At 35.0% G+C, this 21,271-nt stretch overlaps 1 protein-coding gene across 3 annotated transcripts in view; it reads right to left on the bottom strand.

Moving 5' to 3' along the window:
• Positions 1 to 21,271, bottom strand: part of LOC145277058 (uncharacterized) — a 463,659-nt gene that overhangs the window by 426,344 nt on the left and 16,044 nt on the right. Inside the window, exon 1 of one of the 3 annotated variants that reach the window (XM_080128728.1) lies at positions 1,932 to 2,152. The exons of the other annotated variants lie outside the window; for them this stretch is intronic. Coding sequence (XP_079984854.1) covers positions 1,932 to 2,013 — 82 coding nt within the window. The 5' untranslated portion in view covers positions 2,014 to 2,152. Of the gene's footprint in view, positions 1 to 1,931; positions 2,153 to 21,271 lie in introns of those variants that run through there. 3 annotated transcript variants of the gene reach the window in all.

The following is a 21,271-nucleotide window of genomic DNA, read 5'->3' as shown; positions in this document are numbered from 1 at the left end:
AATAATAAATTTACTTACGTTTAATCAATGTTATTTTCTTTTTTAAATAGCATTTTCTTTTTAAATGACGACGTTTTTACTGTTTATGAATATTAAAAGAAAAATAATTACTAAACATTTATTAATAAGAAAATGGGTGCTAGTGCAAGTGCACTTATGATCCGCGCTATATTTTAAATCGTATTTCTAAGCTTAAAGTTTAATGTTTTTTTTATTCAATTGTAAGGTTAAAGTAGAGAATAGGTACAAAACACCCTCCCCGTGTTAAGAATGGCTTCAACAGTAAAAAAAAAAAGATATTATTAATAAATGTGTAGTAATGTTTTATTTCAATATTCATAAACATAATGTTTTATTTCAATATTCATAAACATTAACGTTGTCATTTAAAAAGAGTAAAAAAAAAGTTTTAAAAAGTCGATAAAAGTGATTAAAAGTGAGATATTATTAATAAATGTGTAGTACTGTCTTTAAACAGTAAAACAATGTCGATAAAAAGTGTTGTTACTATGGCAACTAAAACATGTCCTTTGCGGCTGCGCGAGAAACGGGAGACATCGTTGTTTTTGGAGGGTGTTCGGCAGGGAACTCTTACCGCGACCAGTACCCTACTAGTAATACTACTACTACTATTATTATTATTACTACTACTACTACTACTACTACTAAGAAGAAGAAGAAGAAGAAGAAGAAGAAATTCAACCAATGTTATACTTTGGAAGTTATTATTTCTAGGCAGCCTCGGGTTTTTTGTCCTTACCCTACCGTCAACAACACTAACGAAACACGTTTATTTTAATGCGTTTCTGGACAACGCCGAGTTTCCTTTCTCCATCTTCTCCCGGATTGCGAAACACATTTATTCCAATGTATTTTGGAGCAACCCTGATCCAACCCTGAACACCAACACCATACTGATTTTTTTTTTTAATTCTGTATTATTACACACGCCTAGGATATTGAACACTATCGGACTCAGCGTACATGCCTTATTGCCTTACCAAGTAAGTGTAATACTCATTATTACTCTCGGGTAACGCCGATTTTCCTGTCTCCTCCTTTCCCTCCTAGATAAATATTTTTATATTTTTAACAACAGGGCCGCAATAACATTTCGGGGTCTCCTTTCACGCTGAACGTCCAACGAATGCCCAGCCCAGCAGCAATATATTTCATATGAAAGATGTTGCTGTGGAATTTCTACAGGTTTCACTAGTTAATATAAATAAAACAGTAGATGCATGTGAGTGTGGGTGGGGTATAAATATTTAACCGATAAACTCTTAAACTACTGGTCACATAATTCTTAAATTAACAGGAAACAATAATCATACACCAAAGATGGTTTATAACAAGTAAAATCTTTGTTTGGATGCATGAATAGCGCATATGTCGACAAGTTGAAATGCAAAATGTTCATTTAAACTTGCCGACATACTTTTTATTCCTTCTGCGCATACTCAAATTGATTTCATTTCTTCAAGTCGTTTAATATTAAGTTTTAGATATCTATATCGATAGGGACCGCAGTTAGAGCGCTAAATATTTCGGTTTCGATTCTAGCTGATGGCACCCAAGTCATTTTTGAAATTTTTAAAATCAGAACTATATATTAGGTACAATATAATATTCAGTGGAGAATTAACCCTGTAATAATAAATACGAAATCTGCACGAATTACAATATATTTGAACGTATTTTACGACCCTGTAAGGTCGCCCCCCACCACCACCGTTAGTTAGTATTAAGTCAACGACATGAAGGCAACATAATTTTTCTATATAATTTGTTATAAAATCCTAAGGAAAAGAAAAACAATGTTGCGAATAAAAAAGAAAACAACAATAACAAAAAAACTTACTTTAAAATAAAAGTAAATTTAAATTACACACTTAATGAATTTGAACAAATCAGAGAAACAAATGATTTACCTGGCAAGAGCCCAAGTATAAATAATCCAATCATTGTTATGATAGTGCTTGGTGTATTGAATGTGGTCCGGTGAGCACGCATATAGTCTTAAAAGTAAATGACTACACGGTTTTCGTGACTAAAAGTCGCGCTTGCTCGCCCAGTTGTGAGAAATGTTCGCACGCGTTACGTTTATATACTACTGCTGATAATCAGCAGTAGTATATAAAACGTATTTTGTGTTAATTTTAAAGGAGAGGTCTCGTTTCTAATTATTTGTTTTGTATAATTTCTATAGTTAAAAAAATATATATATATAACTGAATCTAGGTTATTACCTAGCGACCGATTCTTCAATGAGGTATGATGGTCCTGCATAATCCTATATGAAGCAAAGCACCCTCCCAGGCATTATCTTCTTCCTAGTTGAAGTGGCTTGGTTTATTATTGCCGATCGACTGAGCCGGCGAGCCGCCCTTATCGGAAAATGCTGACTTTTTTTTCTTTCTTTCTTTTTTCTACTTTTCTACTCAACAAAATTCGCGCCAGTTTTCTCTCACTGTTTGACCTTGTGTCACACTCTTTTGCTGTAGTGGAGGGCTCGCTGTAAATCCCCAGCTCCAAGTAAAATGACCAGTATTCTACAAAAAATGTGCATACAATGAATTGCTGACAGCATACAAAACTGTCTTCGAAATCTAGTGGGCGAGGACCTTTTTGCCTCCTTACTTCCTCTTTTTCATAGAACAGACGTTGCGAGTTACTTTTATGGTAGGTGCTCGACTGAGCTTCAATTTATGGTGTTTCTCATGTAAAATGTCTGTAACAAATACTTGTCTAGCTACAACAACTGTCAACAATTCTCATCGCTCTCTATATGTGCATAAAACTGAACGAAAATTCCAAATTAAATGATGTAGCCCTATTCAGGTTCCACCATTACTGGTCATGTTGTCTCACCATCTTTCTAACATTTAACTCTTATTCTAGAGTGGTCTCCGGGCCTTGATAAGTGATGACCATCATCACTTATCAAGGCCATCACCCACTAGATTTCGAAGACAGTTTTTGTATGCTGTCAGCAATTCATTGTATGCACATTTTGATGACCTTAAAAAAAAAAGAAAGTGTGTAATGATATGATAAAAAAAAAAAGTTATCGGACAAATCACTTCGATTTTTTAAAAATCTTATTAACTCCCAAACAAGGCATATTGCCACTTGAAATGTAAGATTCGGTTTTACGGCATATCAACCCTTTTTGAGTTATTTAATGCTGAATCCAGTAATTTTGGAAATAGTATTCATGTTGCATCCAGTTATTTTGTAGAATGTTTTTATTCGTCAAACTCTTTGTATTTTCAATCGCTAGTTTGTAGCGTTTGGTTTGGTTTGGTTGTTTTATAGTGGATTTTAACATTTTTGTTCCCTGCTCTGCAGAACATGGATGAGTTTTGCAATGGGAGAGTGAAAAGGATTACAGTATTAATGTTTGGTACATTTCAAGTTTGAAAACCAGTCAGGGAGTGGGGGAGTAGCAGTATCAGAATTTTTGTAGGAATTTTTGACACCCCTAACACGAAACTGCGAATACAATATAAAAATCTCGTAATCTCTCTGTTAAAAGTGGGTTATTTATTTTCTTTATGGATTATACTTCCAAAATAAACTATTACAGTTGTTTTAAAAGTAATAGAAATATGTTGTTTTTTTTTTAAACAGTAATGAATTTTCCGAACTCAATATTTTTCAATTTTTAAACTTTAAAAATCTATCAAAATTTTTCTATTGATTCTATTTTTACGATATTTTCAGGGTCAATGTGAAATTTTATGTTCTTTCCAATAAACCGAATATAATATTTTAGACAAACGTTTTTTTTTTAAATTCACGCCCCCCCCAAGTGTCACCCATTTTGAAATGTCTATTAAAAAATAAATAATTAATTTATGTCGCACAAATTGAAGAGAAAGGGTCAATAAATAATATATTCAAATTTAAAACAAAAAAAAAATCGCTTTTTTAGAAATTTACCTGTAAAGTCCGAAGTTTAAAACCTTATTTTATAAGAACACATTGTTTTTTTTTGTCTTTTTTTTTTGTCTTTTTTTTTTTTTTAATGAAACCTTGGTCCTTGCTCCTTTAATTGAAAAAATAATTAGGGCTTGAATTACATTTTTGGAGGAGTTATAAGCTTGAAAAGACAGGGGGTCGAATAATTCACGCCTCTTATTTTGAAATGTCTATTAAAAAGTAAATAATTAATTTATCTTGAATAGTTTTATATATCACAAATTGAAGAGAAAAGGTCAATAAATAATATATTCAAATTTAAAACAAAAAAAAATCGCTTTTTTAGAAATTTACCTGTAAAGTCCGAAGTTTAAAACCTTTTTTTTTTTAAAAAAACACATTGTTTTTTTTTGTTTTTTTTTTTGTTTTTTTAATAAAACCTTGGTCCTTGCTCCTTTAATTGAAAAAAAAATTAGGGCTTGAATTACATTTTTCGAGGAGTTATAAGCTTGGAAAGATGGGGTGGAATTATTCACTATTTTCACGAAATTTCTGACACTGCTAGTGGAGGAGATAGAAAGATAAAGGGGAAATGGGAAGAAGGAAAAGGGGGAAAAGTTGGTTTATTATTTTTGGTATGGGTTTTGCAGAACATAATTAAGTTTTGCAAAAAGAAAGTAGAAAAACAAAAAGCATCAATATTAGGTGTATTTCGTCTCAGGAAGCCAATATCTTTAGACAGCCTGATCTGGTAGCACCAGTGAAACGTAAGGGGCTACGCATTGGGATCATATGTTACTGATACGCTATGGGAATTCAGTAGCAAGATGTATCTCGCATTACATTTAAACTTCTGCACCTTAGTAAAGTCGCAGAAGCAGGAAACAGGGAGGGAATTCCAAAGTCTAGCAGTACGAGGGAAGAAGCTATTACAATAGATTTTCCGAGATCTGGATATATCAACAGCGGAAGGGTGGGATTTTGCTGCTTATCTGGTTAGTCGGAGGTTTATATACCGAGAGAGCACAAGAATTATAAGTTCATCAGAGCATAATCCATTAAAGTACTTGTAAAACAAGTATAGGGTTGCATTATAGCGGCGATGGGACAGAGGTCGGGACTTGGTTGATAGTGCAGGACCTATTAGATTGGAGACTCTTTGGGGTTTTTTTGTTGTTTTTTTTACACGATGGTCACCACTTATCAAGGCCCGGAAACCACTCAGGGATAAGGGTTATTGCAAGTACAGTACGTTAGTGTGGATATTTATTGAAGTGTTTACTTGAGGTGGCGGTTCATTAGCAATTTGTTTACGTTGGACTTGAAGACATCCAGGTTGTAGTCAGGTGGGAAGCAGGCAGATGGAACAGTTCCACAGGCGTGCAGTTCTTGAAGTTGTTTTTACTTTGTCTAAGAGAGAGAGGGAGAGAAAAAGAGAGAGACTAGTCTAGATGCAGGAACAATGCTGCATGCGTGGGCGAATGGTGACTTTGTACTAGAGATATAGGATACTCTCAGGTTTGAGTAATTTTCTAGCATGGTAAAGGGAGCTCACCTTTGCAGCGACCGTGACAATGTCCTCAATGCGCTTGTTCCAATTCGATTAAATGAATTGGGCACCAAATTCTCATATAAAAAAAGCTTTTCGTTTAATTTTTAGAAAGGTAATAGTGGTGGGAGTGATGGTAGATCGGCTGTTATGTAGGTACATTTTATGTAAAATAAACTCCATCAAGTGGAGGTTGGGGGTCATTTTGCACTAAACTTACAAAGAAAACTATCTCTTATCCAGCCATTAAAAACAATAAATAAATAAAACTAATAATAAATAAAGCTTAAACCCTAAATCTTTTGCTTAGGAAATAAATAAAAATCCATGAATTATCATTTATCATAAAACAAGAAAAAAGAAATTTGTAAAAATTACTCATGACATCGATATTTCCGCGGGGATTCCCGTTAGCAATGTTCCATGACTTCCACAAATAGAAGGCCTTTGCAATTGAATGTGACGTCATACATTTGTTGGACAAGTAAAACATGCTGAAAATCCAGGCAGTCGAACATCAATGACCGATTTTTTTTTTTCTAGTCTTAAAATTGCGTTTAAAAATAGGGAAGGGGCATTAACCGCCATTTTGGAAACTAACCGCTTAAGTATACTATCTTAAACTAACATATTTATCGTTTGTTGTAAAAAAAAATTGTTGATTGCTTATAATCTGCTCTGTAAATTTAGATGGCAGTACTTTATTGCATTCTGTTTAAAACATACATCGTAAAAAGCATTTTTACACAACAAATCAAAACGGTTCATATTATAAATGGAAAAACATAATAGACATTGCTTGTCTTGGCACGTTTTCATCTAAATAACTTTTATAAAGAAAACTGATTTCGAATTGTTCACAATCAGAATGATAAACGAATTTTAGTCTTTAAAATTCATGAAACGGTGGTATGTTTATTCACTTTATCGCAGGAGCAACACCCAACTTAACTATATGTTTTGAATTAATTTTTTTTTAATTGATTTGTATAATTAAAAACTCTGTGAACCACCTTAACGACCTTCCTTGTTTCCTTGAATCTTGTCTTTGGCGATCGGACAGTTCTATCTTTAAAAAGGCAAAAAAAACAAAAAAAAAAAACAGGTGAATTTATATATATACTAGCAATCGGTGCCCGGCGTTGCCCAGGTGTTTTGAAGTGTATGCTGAGGAAAAAAAAAGTCAATTTTTTTAAACTTTGACCCCTATTATGACCTCTTAACATTTATTGTTTAGGGATCAAGTAAAGTTAATAAGTTAGATCCATGTCCAAGGAATCTATATATAAAATATCACGTGTTCAGACCTTAAATTGTAGGAGGAGTTTGGTAGAGTTCTCAAAGGTCTAGTTGTTGAATATTGACCACTTAATCGCCAAATTTCTGTCGAAAACCTATCACATCGATTTCCCAAATCTCAGTACCCTGTATATCAAATTTCGAATCTGTAGGCTTAAAATTGACAGAGTTTTAGCGTAGGGAAATGCACACAGACGCACAGACACACACAGACACTATCACTTATACATATATATAAACAGCAACATCATATATATAAGGATAATAGTACGCCATATATATATAACAAAATACCATTATTTACTGAAGTGAAAGGAAACCCCAGGGGAACTTTACCCAAAAATAAATCTATATTTTTTTGTGTGTATTGATAGTCTGGTACTTATACAGTTTAGTGACGACATTAAAAAATGGAAATATTGAAAAAAAAATTTTATTGTACGTAACTGTTATAGACTGAAGTTCTCCGAAAAAAAATTCACTTCATTTGATCAAGTAGTTTTTTTTTACAGCGAAAAACAATGATTTATCACGGCTACGTCAACGTGGCCATTTTGGAAATGTTATTGCAGGCCCAGGAATTCCCCAAGGGCAGGTAACTGCCGCACATAGCAGAATACCTCCATTTTAGGCCAATCTAGCCCTTTCCCCCCCCCCCACCAGAATGAGATTTTTTTTTTTTTTTTTGCGAAGACAGATGCCATGTTTGGAGTGTTTTTTGTTTTTTTTAATTTGTAACAGAAGTAAATAAACGAAGTTTCGAAGTTATCCATGCGTGTCCAACTGGGCATGTTTCGAAAATAATCTCGTATAAAAATTCTTCAATTCTTTGCATTCTTCAATTTCTTTGCATATTCAATAGTATTCGTATTTAAAAAAAAAAAATACGCAAAAAAATTCCAGATTTAAAAAAAAAAAAACGTAAAAAAATTGCAGATGTGTTGTGCGCATCTCAATATGGCGAGAAAAAAAAGGCTAGATTGCGAAATTTGGCATAAAATGGAGGTATTCTGCTAGGTACATTTCCAAAATGGCCACGTTGACGTCGTCGTGATAAATAATTGTTTTTCGCTGAAAGAACAAACTACTTGATCAAATGAAGTGAAATTTTTTCTCGGAGAACTTCAGTCTATAACAGTTACGTACAATAAAATGTTTGTTTCAATATTTCCATTTTTTAATGTCGTCACTAAACTGTATAAGTATCGATAGTCTTATCAACACCCCTTTTTTCTATTTATTTAAAAAGAAAATACAACTTTATACAACTTCCCTATTAGTTTTTTTTTTCGGTTCTCTTATACGATGATCATCTTTATTTAACTATTACGTGTAATTATATTCATACAGATATTCTATATGATTTACATTTGCGTAATATTTGCGTAGAAATGAAGAAAATAAAATTTACTGTGTATTTATCGTGTTGCCATAACAACGTGACGTAGCCAAGGACGGTAGTGGACGTGAGTGTGTGTGCGTGTGTGCGCGTGTTTTCGTGCTGTATTGTTTGTAGTAGTAGTAGTACTAATAATCTGTCCAGCGTTTGCTTTCTGAATGGCGGACGTTGAGTCGGAGGTTCGATTTTTAGATTGTAAGTTAGTTTCGTATTTTTCTAATTTGTAAATGGCAGTTAGAAAAAAATTAAACCCTTCCAAGATGGACAATAAATAAAGCCATAATATTTTATGGTAAAATTAAGAGCCTACGAACCATAGTTTTTTAGGAGATGTGATTATTGGATTAACCAATCAGAAATCGTCTGTGGCACACACATCTCTGTTTTTATAGATATACTAGCAATCGGTGCCCGACGTTGCCCAGGTGTTTTGAAGTGTATGCTGAGGAAAAAAAACGGTCAATTTTTTAAAACTTTGACCCCTATTATGACCTCTTAACATTTATTGTTCAGGGATCAAGTAAAGTTAATAAGTTAGATCCATGTCCAAGGAATCTATATATAAAATATCACGTGTTCAGACATTAAATTGTAGGAGAAGTTTGGTAGAGTTCTCAAAGGTCTAATTGTTGAATATTGAGCACTTAATCGCCAAATTTCTGTCGAAAACCTATCACATTGATTTTCCCAAATCTCAGTACCCTGTATATCAAATTTCGAATCTGTAGGCTTAAAATTGACAGAGTTTTAGCGTAGAGAAATGCACACAGACGCATAGACACACACAGACACACACAGACACTATCACTTATACATATATATAAACATAAACATCATATATATATATAACAAAAGACCATTATTTACTGAAGTGAAAGGAAAACCCGGGGAACTTTACTCAAAAATAAATCTATATATTTTTGTGTGTAATGATAGTCTGGTACTTATGCAGTTTAGTGACGACATTAAGAAATGGAAATATTGAAAAAAAAATTTTATTGTACGTAACTGTTATAGACTGAAGTTCTCCGAAAAAAAATTTCACTTCATTTGATCAAGTAGTTTTTTTTTACAGCGAAAAACAATGATTTATCACGGCTACGTCAACGTGGCGATTTTGGAAATGTTATTGCAGACCCAGGAATTCCCCAAGGGCAGGTAACTGCCGTACATAGCAGAATACCTCCATTTTAGGCCAATCTAGCCCTTTTTTCCCCCACCAGAATGAGATTTTTTTTTTTTTTTTTTTTTTTGCGAAGACAGATGCCATTTTTGGGGTGTTTTTTTTTTTTTTTAAGTTGTAACAGAAGTAAATAAACGAAGTTTCGAAGTTATCCATGCGTGTCCAAGTAACTGAGCATGTTTCGAAAATAATCTCGTATAAAAATTCTTCAATTCTTTGCATTCTTCAATTTCTTTGCATATTCAATAGTATTCTTATTTTTAAAAAAAACGCAAAAAAATTGCAGATTTAAAAAAAAAAAGAAAAAAAAACGTATAAAAATTGCAGATGTGTTGTGCGGTGCGCATCTCAATACGGCGAGAAAAAAAGGCTAGATTGCGAAATTTGGCCTAAAATGGAGGTATTCTGCTAGGTACATTTCCAAAATGGCCACGTTGACGTCGTCGTGATAAATAATTGTTTTTCGCTGTAAGAACAAAAATACTTGATCAAATGAAGTGAAATTTTTTTTTCGGAGAACTTCAGTCTATAACAGTTACGTACAATAAAATTTTTTTTCAATATTTTCATTTTTTTAATGTCGTCACTAAACTGTATAAGTATCGATAGTCTTATCAACACCCCTTTTTTCTATTTATTTAAAAAGAAAATACAACTTTATACAAATTCCCTATTAGTTTTTTTTTTCGGTTCTCTTATACGATGATCATCTTTATTTAACTATTACGTGTAATTATATTCATACAGATATTCTATATGATTTATATTTGCGTAATATTTGCGTAGAAATGAAGAAAATAAAATTTACTGTGTATTTATCGTGTTGCCATAACAACGTGACGTAGCCAAGGACGGTAGTGGACGTGAGTGTGTGTGCGTGTGTGCGCGTGTTTTCGTCCTGTATTGTTTCGTATCTTATCAACTTCTTCGAATCTATGTGTACAGTAATACAAACCCGTTTTTTCGAGCTGAATAAATGTGTTACATTGAATAAAAACACGAAAAATATATCCAGTTTGGTAGAAAAGTAACTTATCTTGCCTTTGATAACATTTATTTGTTATATATTTGTTTTTTGACAACTTTTTCGAATCTATGTGTACACAAACCCGAAATGAAAAGACCACGAGGGAACGCGCGTTTTACATAAAAATAAGTATTTTTAAATTTTATCTTTCTAGCTTTACAAAAAGTTTTAAAATTTTATCAGCCGGCATAATTTATTTTTAAATATTGAAAAATTTCAGGAAAATTCATTTTTGCTAGATTTTCAAAACATCGTTTTCGTGTTGTGTACATGTCTGCGGTAGCACCAGAATGGCGGCCGTGGATGTCGTAGGTTTGATTGTAAGATTGTGTAAGATTCGTATTTTTTTAATTTGTAAATAACAAGTTAGAAAAAAATTAAACCCTTCCAAGATGGACAATAAATAAAGCCATAATATTTTATGGTAAAGGTAAGAGCGTAGAAACCATTGTTTATTAGGAGATGTGATTATTGGATCAACCAATCAGAAATCGTCTGTGGCACACACATCTCTGTTTTTATAGATATATAGATAGATAGATATAGATAGATACTAGACTACCGATGACCCGTTGGGTCAGTATGTTATATTAGCTATGGAATTAATGTATGAGCGTGACACTTGTGACGTAAAGAAAATGTTTTTGTGACATAACAGAAACATTTCTAATAAAATATACTAAAATGAAAAAAGAATATAAATAGATTTCTATAGGTCGTTCTGTTTATAATTGTTATATTTGAAAAAAAAAACTTATAGCCATTGAATTATAAGTGGTTTGCGATACTTATAGGTAAATGTGCACTGAACGGATACCATAATACTTAAAGTTAAATTCAAATTTTTATATATCTTTTAATTTAAACGCGAAAAAAAAAACAATTGGGACGCTGAAAACGTACACAGTAAAACAATACGTTTTATTGTTGCATTGATTATTTATTTGTAACGCAAATTAAAAACCATATTTTCGGGGTTATTTATTTATGTTGGTAGTGTAGAAGAAAGTTTATGAATGTTTTTTTAAGAAAGGTGTATCAAAAAATAGAGAATAAATTTCTAAAAAAGGGTGGGGGTCAAATCGCCGTTGTAAAATGCTCTTATGTTTGTCAACGGGTTAAAGTAGCTTTATTTGTAAGAAAATTGCGTTAAAATAACTTAAATGTAATACGGAAATGAACGATGTAAAAAAAATGCAGAAAGTATAACAATTGTTTATTTGAATAATTTAAACGCGAAAAAAAAAAATAAAATACGCTGAAAACGTACACAATAAAACAATCCGTTTTATTGTCGCGTTGATTATTTGTTTATGTACGCATGCACACCCGGAAACGTAAACTGGATGTTGGGTTACAGCACCCGTTGCAAGGTCATTTAAGTTTTATATATATATATATATATATATATATATATATATATATATATATATATATATATATATATATATATATATTGTAAACATCTCGAAATGTTAAACGGTGGGCCAAATTTTCAGCAGATATCCAGACAGATTATGACCGCAAAAATTCAAAAGGTATGTATTACAAAATCAGACAAGCTTTTGGACCGCAGCCTCCAACATTGGTATCTATGAAATCCAAAGATGGTTCTGACCTTTTCAACAATATTGAGGGGATCATAGAACGATGGGCAGAACATTTTCGAAGTCTTTTTGATAATCCTTCTGAAGTAAATGATACAGTTATTGATAGTCTCTCTCAAAAGTAGGTCGTTGATGAGATGACGGCCGATCACAGCATCGATAAGATAAAAAGAACATTAACAGAAATTAATAAGGAAAAAGCACCGGACTTGGTGGTGTACCTGTTGAATTATTATTATTAGGAAGTGATAGCGTTATCAACGCAGTCTATACACTCATCCATGCTGTTTGGCATGGTAACGCTATCCATCAAGATGTGATTAATACAATATTGATCCCAATTTATAAAGGAGATGGGGTCAAAATCTGAGTGTGGTGGTTATAGAGGCATTAGTTTGCTTGAAGCAGTGGAAAAGGTTTTCGCAAAGATATTGTTATATCGTTTGCTGAAATGGATTTGTCCCTCTATCATCCCAAAGAATCAATGTGGTTTTAGATCTGGCCGCGACACAACGGACATGATATACTCTGCGCATGCTAATGGAAAAATGTATGGAGCAGCCAGTGCCTTTGTATGAAGTTTTTTTTTCGATCTGACAAACGCTTTTGATACCATTAATCGCAATGCACTCTGGAAGATTAAGAAACTAGGATGCCCACTAATTTTGTGGAATTGCTTTAGCTGTTACACCATAATATAAAAGCCCGGTGTCATTTATAATGTTATTTGATTATATACATGTGTATTATTATACTGTACTGTATTTTTTTTTTTTTTTTTACTAATTTTTAATGCTGAATCCCGGGGTTCTGCTGTAATTCCTTTCTAAAATCTATACTTATGCTTACTGCATAATTACACTGAAGAAAGGATAAAATTCATCTATATTCATCAAATTTTCTCTGAGATTTGTTGAAACCCTCTTAAAAAATTTTTTGTGAAATTTGCTTAAGTTCTATTTGTAAGATGATCTATAAACTTATATAAATGAATCTTGCAATAGTAAGCCACTAACATGTTGCCCAAAAGTGCAATGTAACTCTTCGTGTGAACTGCTTTGCTCACCATAATGTTTAAATTGTATCTTGAATGTATCACCTCTTGATTTCTAAAATACATTACATGTACCAATTTCAGTTGAAAACGGTGTGAAATAAAGTAATATACTTGATCCTACATTATTTTCCATATATTTCGCTGTGGTGCTGGTGCATGCTGGTTCTTTTAATAATTGCGACATTGGGGTGAAGTTTTGGTTTCGCACATCATGTAAACTTTTTAACCTTAGAAGTCTGAACACAAAGTCGAAAACTTTTTAGAACCTTGTTCTTGAACTTTTATATGCAGATGATGCAGACCTTGTTTCACATTCAGAAGCAGACACGCAGATGATTATGGACAAGTTATCAAAGGCTTGTAAAGCTTTTGGACTTACTATCAGCCTCAAAAAAAAAATTTGTTATTTATTCCCTTCTTATAGGAATGCCATGTGTCGAACCAAACATCTTGGTTGATGATAAGAAGTTAAATGTCACGGACAATTTTGTATATCTGGGTAATACGCTGAGTAAGGACTGTACGCTTGATGCTGAGATAAATCACAGAATAGCCAAAGCCAGTTTTGCTTTTGCAAACTGGAGAAACGTTTGTGGTTAGATCGGGGAATTACATGCAAAACAAAGCTAAGTGTTTACGAAGCATGTGTTATCACTTCGCTTTTATGCGGGTCAGTGGCTTCGACAACATATAGAAGGCATCCCAAGTCATTGGAAAGGTTTAACCAAGTTGTATTCGGAAAATTCTTAATATTAACTGGAGGACTAATGCCTGACACTGTAACGATCAAATAGTATCAGTAAAGAATTGAAAATCATTCAAAATCAGATACGGTAGACTCGACACTTAGGATGGAGAGCAAAAAACTTCCTAAACAGCTGTTTTATGGCGAGATAGATAGGATTAAAAGACCAAAACATAAACCAAGAAAAAGGTTTAAGGATTCTCTGAAAAACAACTTGAAAATACTTCAGAAAAACCATCAGAGAAAGTTGTAAGATTTTTGAAGAGCATCGTGTAGATCTTTTTTACTTAAAACGTGTTTTGAGAAAGCAGGATGAAAATATAATGTCAGAGAAATTACAACAGGAACTGAAGTGCATTGTATGTGGCAGATACCTTTTTGTCAAAAGCAGGTTTTGTAAATCATCTGAAATCACGCAAAGAAAAGAACGGCATCTACAGCACATTCAGCAATATTAAGTTGTCATATTTGTAGTGTAATTTGCAAACCTAAAAGTGGTTTAACACAACATTCAAGGATTCACAATATTATCATGCGATCACCTTTACAAGAAGGAAAATTTTTATCTCACATGTGTGCATTATTATGTAGGACTAAAGAGTCAACTACGTGCTCACAGATGCACAACACTTAACAGAAGAAATCGCAAACCTCTCCAGTAACAGCAATCATCATATATATATATATATATATATATATATATATATATATATATATAATTTATTTATACAAACATTGATGGCTACATATGTGCATACATGTTTCTGTAATCACCCGTTACTGGGGAGATTACGTCTTCAGGCCAAGAATTACCCTCGAAAACTGAAATTTCAAGACACAAATACATTTTCTTATTTCGTTTACAAAATTAGAATCTCATCATCTAATATGGGTGAGTGGTTATGTGTGGGGGAGGATAAGTAAGGTCCTTGAACAACCCATTCCTCACATGCATTTATCTCTTCATATCTTAACTTCTGTAAGTGATAAACTTTTATTTTTTATTTCTTTTTATATTCCTTTTTATGTATCTCCTAATTTAGTTTTGTGTTATAAAGTACTTGAGAAGTCCGACATTATGTCTACTCTAGCCAGCGGTCAAAGACCTCATACATATCCGATGGCCACCCAGTGCGGAGAAACTGGTATTCTCAATCCACATTCACGCACATCTCAGAAACACACACACACACACACACACACACACACACACACACACACACACACACACACACACACACATATATATATATATATATATATATATATATATATATATATATATATACTCAGGAGTGGATACACACCATTTCGTATATTTCACTTACACATACACACAGAAATATAAATAATATACATAAATATATAATAAAAATCCATACTCTGATACACCCACGTACATATATACATAGACATGCACACACATGTATACAGAATGTACATATACAGTTCTATATATTTACCCTAAACGTAAACGCACATCCATATAATATACATAAACACCTATATACGTAGTTACGTCCACACATATATATTTACATATATAGCCATATACACACCCGCATATCATATACTACCTCTGTTATTATACCAATACTAATAAAACTATCATTCACACGCGTACATAGAACTACAAAGATATGTATACAATTCACATATGAGATACACTCTGGTGGCTTGGCCTTCGGGACAAGATCAAAGTGTAGCACCAACCGTGGCACCCCGTGGTTACTGCCGCCTTCCCCGACCTCGTTCTCGACCCTTCCATCGAGAGCCGTCGCAGGCCACGGGGAGAATCTGCCTACATGAAAGAGTGCCGAGCCGCGCTAAAACGACTACCAAGGTCCAGTGACCTTGTGACTGCTACCCGTAGGGAACTCCACAGGAATCTAGTGAAGGGGGCCGCTGACGACCCGCTATGCGCGCGTTTGGGGTGGCAGCAGAGTGAGATCCGCTCCGCGTGGAGCTGGGCGCCAGGTTCAAGTCATCTGAACAATTCGGAGTTCTCTCTGACCTGGCGATTGGCCCGAAATGCACTTCCACTCAACAACATACAATGCAGTTCCGGGTTTTTGGAGTCGCCTGATTGTCCCCGTTGTGGGACAACGGCCGTAGAAACTACGGATCACGCTTTCTTCGATTGCCGCGAGCTCCGCCAGTACTGGTCGTATGTCAGCAGAGTGACGGCTCGCATCGATCCTGAGCATCCTCGCCCAATTACTGTATCCAATGTTGTGGACAATGTGAGGCCGCCGTGGGACCGGGAAAGACAAATGGTCTACGTTACGATCCTGGCCGTGGCGAGAATGGTGATTTGGACGTCGCGTCTGCAAGGTTGCCGGGGGGTGTTGTCTTTTTCTGATCAAGATCTGATCGCGTTCTTTAAACACCAACTACGGGTGAAGATCAGATGTGATAGAAGAAGGCTGCATCGCGCGGCATTTGACAGAAGATGGATACATGTGGCAAGTCTGTGTGTACGAAGAGGAGCCAAATTTGAATACGTGTTCCCCGCCTAGGTGTGGAACGCGCAGTTCTGTAAAGTAAAATTAAAACAAGTAGTCTCTCAGCTAGCTGAGTGTGTGTTCTATCCCTCCCCGATTAGGAAGCCTCCAAGATCCCCATCCCCTCTTACCTGCAATTTTTGTTTTCACCCCTTCCTCTAAATTTTACCCATCTTGGAGAAAAAGAAATACAAACTAACCTCCATCCCTTACCCACAAAAATTTTCTTTTCTCCATTCACCCCCATCTAGAGGGCATCCCCACCTAGAGACTGACCCGCAGAAGCGAGGTTCCTTTTACAAACCTAGCGGGCAGTCTATCAATTAGACGGGGTTGGGAGGGTCCTACTAATCACCTTTTTTTTTTCTTTTTTTTTTCTTTTTTTTTTCCCCCCCGCCCTCGACACAAATGAATTATTGTTACCATTTTATTGTTATCTTTTTTGTTTTTACACGTCAATAAAAAATGTTTTAAAAATTGGGAGTTACTAGGACGTCCCCCAATATGAAAGGGTGAATGCGGTATTATGGTGAAAGAAGATACTAGCTGGGAGAAACTTTTGACTTTGTTTAGTCCTGGAGTGACAAGGATGACCAACGACCCCCAAAATCCCCCCTTTTGAGTTGGCCATGTGCCTAAGTTTTTTGTTCATCGTTGATTTTTTTTTCTGTATTTTTTAACATGAATAAAAGATTTAATATCTCAAAGTGTAGTATCTGTTCCGGCAGATACTGCAAGCAAAGACCAGATGTGGGCAACCCCACATGCCTGACCTTTAACCAGCTCCCATTTCCCACCTCTCGGGAGCTGGTCCCCTTTTTCCCTTCCCCCTCCCTTCACTCCTCACATTAAAAATTGGCCTTGTGCCTAATTTGCTCGGTGGGGGAGCAAATAAATACCATCTGTTCCGACAGATGCTGCAAGCTATGACTAGTTATGACTAGCTATGACTAGCAAAGACCAGATGTGGGGGCAACCCCACATGTCTGACCTTTAACCAGCTCCCATTTCCCACCTCTCGGGAGCTGGTCCCCCTTTCCCCTTCCCCCTCCCTTCACTCCTCACATTAAAAATCGGCCTTGTGCCTAATTTGCTCGGTGGGGGAGCAAATAAATACCATCTGTTCTTCAGATGCTGCACTTCTATTTTTTGTTCTCTTTCGGTGGAGGAGAAATCCTTCACGGCTGAGACAATTTTTATTTTTGTACCTTTTCTCCACGTTAAAAAAACGACCCTGGTGTCTAACTCTGCCCCGTGGGGAGGCATAGTAAATAGGTACACATAAGTATATACTTACATATAAACATAAATATACATACATACATACATACAGGTATAACCGCGTACCCATAACACATAAATATACAGCCATATATATACATACACAACACCTTTATTTAATAAGGGGCGCTCTAACTTCAATAGTGTGGTAACCCCTTTATATGAAACAGCGAAGTTAAGCCACTGAAGTTAAGATATGAAGAGATAAAAGCATGTGAGGAATGGATTGTTCAAGGACTTACTTATCCTCCCCCCCCACATAACCACTCACCCATATTAGATGATGAGAACAATATGCAATAAAATTCTGCTTTAAAAAATGACACAGAAACATATGGAATGCTTCAGACTGTTTTGGAGTCATTCTGCATGAATCGGGCATCAGGAAGGCAGGGAGTCTGTGAGGGATGATGAGAGGTGTGGGAGGAGTAAGAAAGTCAGAACATCAGAGTTGATTGGCCAAATAAAGAATTTAATGGATAAGGACCGTTGTGTGTCTATAGAGACAATAAGTTCACAGTTTGATGTCAGTGTGGGAACTATACACAATTATTCGCAAGGAACTGAAGATGCGGAAGATTTGTGCAAAGTTTGTCCAGAAATTTCTCAGAAAAAATCAAGACTAGTTGACCAAGATCGGTATCAAAACAGCTCTTCACCCTCCCTATATTCCAGACGTTGCTCCCTGTGACTTTTGGTTCTTCCCTAAGATCAAAGAAAATTTTATAGGCTATCGTTATTAAATAATTGGGGAGATGAAAGCGGCTGTGACGAGGGTCATTGATGCACTTACACAAGAGGGCTTCCATGGGGCCTTCTACAGTTGTTGGAACGGTGCAACAAGTGCAGTGCGGCCGAAGGCGATTACTTCAAAAGGGACTAGAGCTACACGTGTGTACTATCAATAAAAGTGCCCATACAAAAGAAAAGTCTGGAAACTTACTGAATGCACCTCATATATATCATCACAGGCAGCTGTTTGGTCGTATCTCGACTCTTCATTGTGGCTACATGTAAAAAATATTTATATCTACCGGAAAGGATAAATTTCTTTACACACACACACACACACATATATATATATATATATATATATATATATATATATATATATATATATATATATATATATATTATTGAGTGCCGCAGTCATTACTCCGAAGGGGACTAGAGTTCCATGTGTGTACTATCAAAAAATTTACCCACGCAAAAAATTCTGGGAACTTATTGAAGGTACATCGTACAAAACGGACCCTACAAAGTGTGTATTGTCTTGACTGGCGTAGCCCCGGATATATGATATCTAAAACTGAGAAAAAATATTCATTCAACTGAGTTAGATTTTGTCATGGGGGGTCGTTTTTTCAGTATTATTATATATTAATTTGTAAAGAAAATGTCAACTTATTACTTGAGGAATCTATGCTATAAACAAAGTCCTACCTGTGTGTGTCCAAGTAAAAAAGAATGGATTGGGTGGAGGAAGAGAAGGAGTTGACGAAATGTTGTATCTATGTGCCTGTTTTACAAGTATTTTTATCAGTTGTGTGAACTCACAAACTTGTACTGCCTCGACATAAATATCTGCGACAAACCAGACAAGCAGCAAAATTCCACCCCTACACTGTAGAGAAAATAATCACAGCGGAAATACATCTTTTATGGTAATAATAAAATAATTTCGTTTCACTCCGTTTTCGGTGTTTAAGTTTCGATGTTTAAGTTTTGGTGTTTAAGTTTGATAGACGCGGACGATTTTTTAGCGGTGATTTGACCAGGATATTCCGATAATCACATTTACTGAAGTTTTAACAGAAATAAGTTACTTTGCCCGTGCAATACCGGGTAGTCGTGCTAGTATATAAAAAAAGATGATGCGTCTATTGTGTGAAGTAGAATTGGCTTGGAATGGGATGTTTTTGCTTTATCGTTAGTGCGAGAAATGGGCCCAACTGTGACATTTATTCATTTAGATACATAGCTTCGGCGGATGCTGGTTGGCATCAACAGAATGTTATCTGGAAATCGACTCTACTTTGGTTCTCTACATATCGTAAGATTACAGAATTAAACACACACACCCATCGCTGCATGTTCAGTATAAGCAAAACATATACATATGTAATGTGGAACAAAAAGGACAGATATTCGCTCGCTTAAAGCGAATAAAAGGGGGTTGGGTTCGTTAAGAGTTTTTATATAGCATTTATCGAATTAGTCGCAACCAATTATTGGCTATTAGTCTATTGTTATTATACCCTACATAGGATATGTGACTTTCAAGGGGACATTTATTTCTGCTGACAAATACGATAGAAGAAAGCTATCAATTTCACCCCTCTAAAGTTGTTGAGTGTATGTGTGTCCTATTCCCAAGTTCAGATTTCTAAAAAAACTATTTGGAAACGTTCACTTTGGACGAATTATAAAACGCGATGAACGTTTCCTTAAACCAGAGGGAAGGGTGAATTTAAGATATAGATTTGACTAACGGGGCGGAGAGTTCCCGGCTTTGCCCGGTTGTAAAATACGCTTAAATATGTTATTTTAATTTGTCCAGATTTCGTATATATTAGTATAGAGTCGTGATTTCAAAAGTAAATAATAAAAAAAGTATTTGAGTGCCATCAGCTAGAATCGAAACCGAAAGCAAAATTAGCATTCAAAGCTGGTGATGTTACCACTGTACCAACGTGACACGCATATGAACTGATTAAAAATAAACTAAGATGAATGTACAAAATATATAACGATTTTTTCTCAATTTTGACTCCTTTTTGACCCTTTAAAAATTATTCTAACCGTCTAAAGACCCGTAAAAGAACAGTCCATAAAAAAATCCAATCATTTAAGGTCCCTAGCGCCACTCTGCGACTTTTAGTCTCGGAGGAGATAGAGTTTGAAAATACGGAGACAGACAAACAGACATAATGAGTTTTATAAATTAGATTGCTTGTTGGAATCTCCGCGTAATGGTTCAAATATTTGTACGGTTTTAGTGTTATAAATTAATGTTCCAAATCGGTTTTAACACGTTAGGAAGCAAAGTAAAAAAAAAAAATATGAAATACTAAACTTTTCGGTTCGTTAAAAAGGTGCAAACGTTTTAGCCCGTTGACTTACAGTGATTGCTTTATGCCAACTTGCTGGTTATGAATAAATAGATTTGTGCTTATTTGTGCATTAAATACTAATCCCTACTAATCTCTGATTGCGATAATTGAACGGATGCCATAATACTTGGTTCGCTGCACCTTATAACAAAGATCCATGCAAGATACAACCGGATCGGCCCAAACAGAAAGCCATTCCTAACATGGGAAGGGGGGGGGGATATTAGAAAAATTTAAATTCACTTTAAAAAAGTTTTCTTTATAAAAATAAAATTACTTGATCAGTTTACGTAATTTTTGGCGTATGATATATTTTTTACGTCACAAGTATGCACATCATGAAGACGTTGCTGGCATCATTAAACGAGCCGATATTCATCTCCCTCCCAAGGCGGCATGATATAACACAAGCGTCGGAAAGTGGGATTCGAAGAGCCAACGCCCTAAACGAAGAGCGTCCTGGCCTGCGAAAAAAATAAATAAAATAATAATACCAGTATTTCTGGGAGACGATTAGCAATAAACTAACTCCCTTTTCAAAGGCAGAAGTTAAATCTTGGAAGGTTGGGTCTCCTAGAACTGC

The sequence above is a fragment of the Euprymna scolopes genome, chromosome 1, assembly GCF_053919585.1.
Source record: "Euprymna scolopes isolate OS-2025 chromosome 1, ASM5391958v1, whole genome shotgun sequence".
In the NCBI taxonomy this organism is placed as follows: domain Eukaryota; kingdom Metazoa; phylum Mollusca; class Cephalopoda; order Sepiida; family Sepiolidae; genus Euprymna; species Euprymna scolopes.
The sequence above is the reverse complement of the archived record's forward strand: the minus strand, read 5'-3'. Positions and strand labels throughout refer to the sequence as shown.